Source organism: Limulus polyphemus, unplaced genomic scaffold, assembly GCF_000517525.1.
Source record: "Limulus polyphemus unplaced genomic scaffold, Limulus_polyphemus-2.1.2 Scaffold1195, whole genome shotgun sequence".
NCBI classification, from domain to species: Eukaryota; Metazoa; Arthropoda; class Merostomata; order Xiphosura; family Limulidae; genus Limulus; species Limulus polyphemus.
In genome coordinates, this window is record NW_013666805.1 from 90,295 (window position 1) to 96,239 (window position 5,945).

Consider the following 5,945-nt stretch of genomic DNA (forward strand, 5'->3'; position numbering starts at 1 on the left):
CCAACACCCCGGGTTGCCTAGATACCTCTTCTAAGTTTTGCAATAGTTCCGGTCATGTGACTTCTTTGTTCAATACTGTATATATAAATATCTGTGTCAGTGTAAATTACTTGTGACTGATGATGACAAAACCTTGTCGAAACGTTGTACATTTGCTGTTATGTTAAACTTATATTAAAGTTTTTATTCATTACCCATTCAAGCCGTCTCCAACCTTTGATTGTTTCTTTGTAATTAAGCACAAAGCTACATAATGGGCTATCTGTGCTCTGCCCACCACGGGGTATCGAAACCCGGATTCTAACGTTGTAAGTCCGCAGACATACCGTTGTGACACTGGGGGGGGGGAGCTTTATTTATTGACATTAATAACACTGAGATTTATTTTTATATCATTTATTAACATTTGTATCAAGTCCTGTCCAGGCACAGGTTTACCAACTGTATTTATTTTTGTAAGTGATACAATTTGTATTCCAGTTGTTTGAAAGTCTGATTTTGGATTTCTGTTGTTATTACATTTTAATAAATTGCTTGTTTTTTTTGTTCTATTCTGATTGTAGCAGCATTTTGCTGTAGTGTATTACAAGCTAGTTTTGTATTTTAGTGTATTTATAAAAATGTTAAAAATACGACTTTAGATAATTTGAACATTTTGGATATGTAGGAGGGCACACAATTTCAGCTCAAAAGAAGCTGTATACAGTTTAGTATAAAGTTTTCCATAGGTTACATTTTTATGGTTCAATTACAATACTACAGTGATACACAACCTTATAGATACAGTGATACACAACCATATAGATACAGTGATACACAACCATAATAATACAGTGATATTCAACGATGAATAGATACAGTGCTACACAACGAAATTGATAGTGCTAAACAACCAAATTGATAGAGTGATATACAACCACATAGATAGTGATATTCAACCATAATAATAGTGATATTCAACGATGAATAGGTACAGTACTAAACAAAATGATACAGTCCCAGACAATCATAATGATAGTGATACACAACCATAATGGAACAGTGCCAAACAACCAATAAGAGATAGTGTTTACAACTTTGAAGACATAATGCTACCCACCTGACTCCACCGTTTCTTCTGTCTTATTTTTCGTGTGTCCTTTAGATGTACAATTAATGGATTCCCACCAGGCATGGTCCACTCAAGTCGACCACCATATGGGGTTTCAATTTTTTTCAGTGCCATCACTATATCAGGATAGTAACTATAACTGAAAAAAAAGTTACATGAACCTTAGATTTTACTTTAAAATAAGTTACATGAACCACAGAGTTTACTTTAAAATAAGTTACATGAACCTTAGATTTTACCTTATTATCTGACTGATTTCTTTTTATGTGGCTGTAATCTATTTTTAATCAATTAGTTTTCCCCATAAACCAAGCACAGAATGCTACAGATGTAACATAATATTTCATTTATTCATTTAAACTGTAAAAACTGAGTGTATATGTTTCAAAAATTGATGTGACTGTAGACAGTTCTTTATTATGTTCACATAAGTTTCTTTATCAGTAGAAAACCTCTACCTATTACAACATTGTACAAATGAACAATGAAAAATACATCTGTATAAAGGTTCATAAATAAACAACAAAATATAATACAACTAGAGAAAGAAAAAAGTCTGGAAAAAGCTTACTCAAAAACAGTTTAGAGTGGTGCTTGCTGAGAGAGGAAAACCTTTCAAAATCCAAACAAATCTACATTAAGCAAGTGATACATTTGGTGGAAAACAAAGAATGAGAATGGCAACAACTGTAAACATCTTTAATGAACGTTTTGGAATTACACATAATCTTCAGCAAATCTGTGAAGCTAACAAATATAAAAAGATTGTTCAATTTGTTATTTTCATAGATTTGCTGAAGGTGAAATATGTGTAATTCTGAAACATTCATGAAAGATGTTTAGAAATGCTGCCATGGCTCTACTATTCATTATCAATCTACATTAACTGTCAACTGTAATAAAAAAAAGGTGTATAAAAGTCATTCGTTTGGTATCTCATCTAACAACTTTGCTCACTAATAGGATCCAGAATATACCAAAGAATAGACTGAGAAACAAGCCTTCATAAATGCATATGTCATGAGTCTCAGTTGGCTACTAGACTATAGAAAATATATTTAAAACACTGTGAAACACACTCAGACATTAGGTTATAGAACAGATATTTAGAATACCATGGAATGTTCAGACACTAGACTACAGAACAGATATTTAGAATACCATGGACCATTTTCAAACACTAGACTACAGAACATATACTTAAAATACCATGGATAATGTTCAGACACTAGACTACAGAACAGATATTTAGAATACCATGGATCATGTTCAGACACTAGACTACAGAACAGATATTTAGAATACTATGGATCATGTTCAGACACTAGACTACAGAACATATACTTAGAATACCATGGATCATGTTCAGACACTAGACTCAGAACAGATACTTAGAATACCATGGACCATGTTCAGATACTAGACTACAGAACAGATATTTAGAATACCATGGACCATGTTCAAACACTAGACTACAGAACAGATACTTAGAATACCATGGACCATGTTCAGATACTAGATTAAAATATATGTTCTGTAGTCTAGTGTCTGAACATGATCCATGGTATTCTAAGTATATGTTCTGTAGTCTAGTGTCTGAACATTATCCATGGTATTCTAAATATCTGTTCTGTAGTCTAGTATCTGAACATGGTCCATGGTATTCTAAGTATATGTTCTGTAATCCAGCGTCTGAACATGATCCATGGTATTCTAAATATCTGTTCTGTAGTCTAGTATCTGAACATGGTCCATGGTATTCTAAGTATATGTTCTGTAGTCTAGTGTCTGAACATGATCCATGGTATTCTAAGTATATGTTCTGAGAATACCATGGATCATGTTCAGACACTAGACTACAGAACATATACTAAGTATACCATGGATCATGTTCAGATACTAGACTACAGAACATATACTTAGAATACCGTGGATCATGTTCAGACACTGGATTACAGAACATATATTTAGAATACCATGGACCATGTTCAAACACTAGACTACAGAACAGATACTTAGAATACCATGGATCATGTTCAGACCCTAGACTACAGAACAGATACTTAGAATACCATGGATCATGATCATGTTCCGACAATAGACTACAGAACAGATATTTAGAATACCATGGTCCATGTTCAGACAATAGCTTCTATTAACCAACCTGGTTTATAGTTAGAGTATGTTACTTCACCTCTATATAATACAGTAGTTCTCTATCGTTTTGCTCAAAAACTGTATGGTTATTTTATCATGGCAGATGACAGTAGGAGCTATACACTATGCCACTTAATTACACAACTTTAATCTGGATCATCTGAAAGAAAAGCATGGACCACAGCAGAATTCTAACCACTAGTCTGCAATATAAGATGTCATACAAAGCTATTTAAATTCTTTAAATTTATTGCTGACAACCTATAAAGTTTCAATGCTTTTGTATCTCACTACTAACACCTCTATTTCAAACTTTGGGAGTTAAATATAACATTATTCATATATTAAAATAAACTCCAGAAATTAATTTTGTATCTTTATGACACAAAAGAAAATTTAAACAGAACAGCACAAATTTCATGCTATATCAAAGTAGTGAACAACTGGTAAGGTATTATTCAATAGGGCATGCTTAAACTTTCACTTACTTGGCAGCACTTTTCAAAGAGTTTATCATGTTTTTCACATAACTGTTCATGAAAGTGATGTCATTTTCTTCATCATATACAAATGCATCATCAAAAAATATATGGGCTGGAAGAGAAAAGTCCAGTAACTGTTTCACAATGTTGGACCTCTACAAATCATTTCAGTTGTATTTTCAATTCAGCTGACTAAACACTGATTAAATCAAGATATAAAATATGAATGTTACCGATATACGAAATTTTCACCTAGCTAATAAAGAATGCTACAGACCTAGATAGCTCTCCATAATTAAAAATAATTATAAAAAAGGACCAGGTTTGCCAGAGATTATTCTTGGATTACTGACAACTTTCAAGATTATTCATAGCTTTCCACAAAACAAAAAAGCTTTACTAAGTCATTAACAAAGGGACGACTCATGTGTGTTCTTCATTAGGAAAGGGACATTTTGAGATATCTTCATCAAACCAAGGGCATTTCACGTTTATTCATGATTTCTTCATCAAAGGAGACTTGATACAACAACATTCTTGACCTTTGAATTAAATGAAGAATTTCAGGCATATTCGTGACATTTTAATTATGCAATAAATACTAAGTTCACGGAAAACATATTCATCATGTTAGGAGAATTCATGAACTCGTTATTAGGTAAGAAACTTTTTAAATTCATGCAGGAGAACTTCAACAAGTGTGGGTCATTTCAAGAATATTCATGAACTCTTTATTAGGTAAGTAACATTTCACATTCATGCAAGAGAACTTTAATAAGTGTGGGTCATTTCAAGATTATTCATGAACTCTTTATTAGGTAAGTAACATTTCACATTCATGCAAGAGAACTTTAACAAGTGTGGGTCATTTCAAGAAGATTCATAAGCTCTTTATTATGTAATTAACATTTTAAGTTCCAACATTAACTCTTAATCATGCTTTTTTGATATCTCTTTTTTTTTCAGACAAGAAGCCTTTTTAGCTCATTCATTAGATCTGTTTTGGGAAGGAATTTCAAACTCATGAATAAATTTGAAAGATTGTGACAATAACATAGTGTTCAGTTAGGTCATAGGTATATCTTGATAAAACAATTTTCCTGTTGCAAATGTACTAAAAATATTTAGTAAGTGTCCTTCCATTTAAATAAACATTTCAATATAATTTAGTATCATCCATATGCCTGAATAACAATTAGGATTTATGCAGCTTAGAAAGAGAATCTATATTTATGCAAAACAATAAAAGTAAATTAAAAAACAATGAAAATCACAATAACTCGAAATAGCTGTTTACATTGTTTGTTAAACTATTTGTTAATAAAACAAATACATTTTCCAGTTGCCTAACTGCATCTGTATACATAGTAAGCATAGTGTCCACTTATTTACACCTTAAACTCACAACAGTAACTTTGACCAGTGACATTTAATTTTTGATTCCAAAATATCTTTCAAAATAATAAATTCATTTACAAATATATTGAACTTACATGTACTTGGTTTATTTATTTTTTTTTACCTAAAATAAAACAAACACTTAATGTGGAATTGAACTATGGCTCAATGAAGTAAATACATGTTAACACAAGCTATTACGAGGAAAATGATGTTACATTCAGAGTCGTTGCTAGATGCTGGTGCACAGTGACCCAAATATATTTGGCGTCTTGATAAATCAGAATAGAAAACCATGATTAATATCATACTGAAATGCCAAACATTTCCTATGAGTTTGGGCTCAAGCCTTGGACCTTTTAAGCACCTAGCAACTTATCTGGTTACATGAACTTAACCTTCTCTCATTACCCAGCTAGAAACAAACACTGATACAGAACTGAATGCTCTACCCATGACTCAATACAAACTATCACAAGCTTTTCAGAGTTAATAGGTACTCATACAGTATATTTCATATTATACTATTATAAAACGTTATTAGCCTTTTCACGAATTTTAAAGGATCTGGAGATGAAAAAATAAATACCTTCAAACTCAAAATGGTCTGGGTGTTTGTATGCCATTTCTTTTATTAAAATTCTATACGTACACTGTTTCTTGTCTAATCTATAAAAAAAAAAGGCAAAATGAGAGAAACATAATATGACCATAATCAACACCTTCCTAATAGATACTTTAATACAACTTTCTTACTACTTGATAGATTGGAGTAACTGGGTCATTTTATGTGTTAA

The 5,945-nt window shown here is 31.8% G+C and overlaps 1 protein-coding gene across 1 annotated transcript in view; it reads right to left on the reverse strand.

Moving 5' to 3' along the window:
- Nucleotides 1-5,932, reverse strand: part of LOC106462542 — a 23,229-nt gene extending 17,297 nt beyond the window's left edge. Inside the window, exons 1-4 of the mRNA XM_013922477.2 lie at nucleotides 5,907-5,932; nucleotides 5,738-5,819; nucleotides 3,757-3,862; nucleotides 1,100-1,250 (exon numbers count right to left, since the gene is read on the reverse strand). Of these exons, the coding sequence (XP_013777931.1) occupies nucleotides 1,100-1,250; nucleotides 3,757-3,862; nucleotides 5,738-5,774 (294 nt within the window). The 5' untranslated portion in view covers nucleotides 5,775-5,819; nucleotides 5,907-5,932. The remainder of the gene's footprint in view (nucleotides 1-1,099; nucleotides 1,251-3,756; nucleotides 3,863-5,737; nucleotides 5,820-5,906) is intronic.
- Nucleotides 5,933-5,945: the final 13 nt, after the last annotated feature.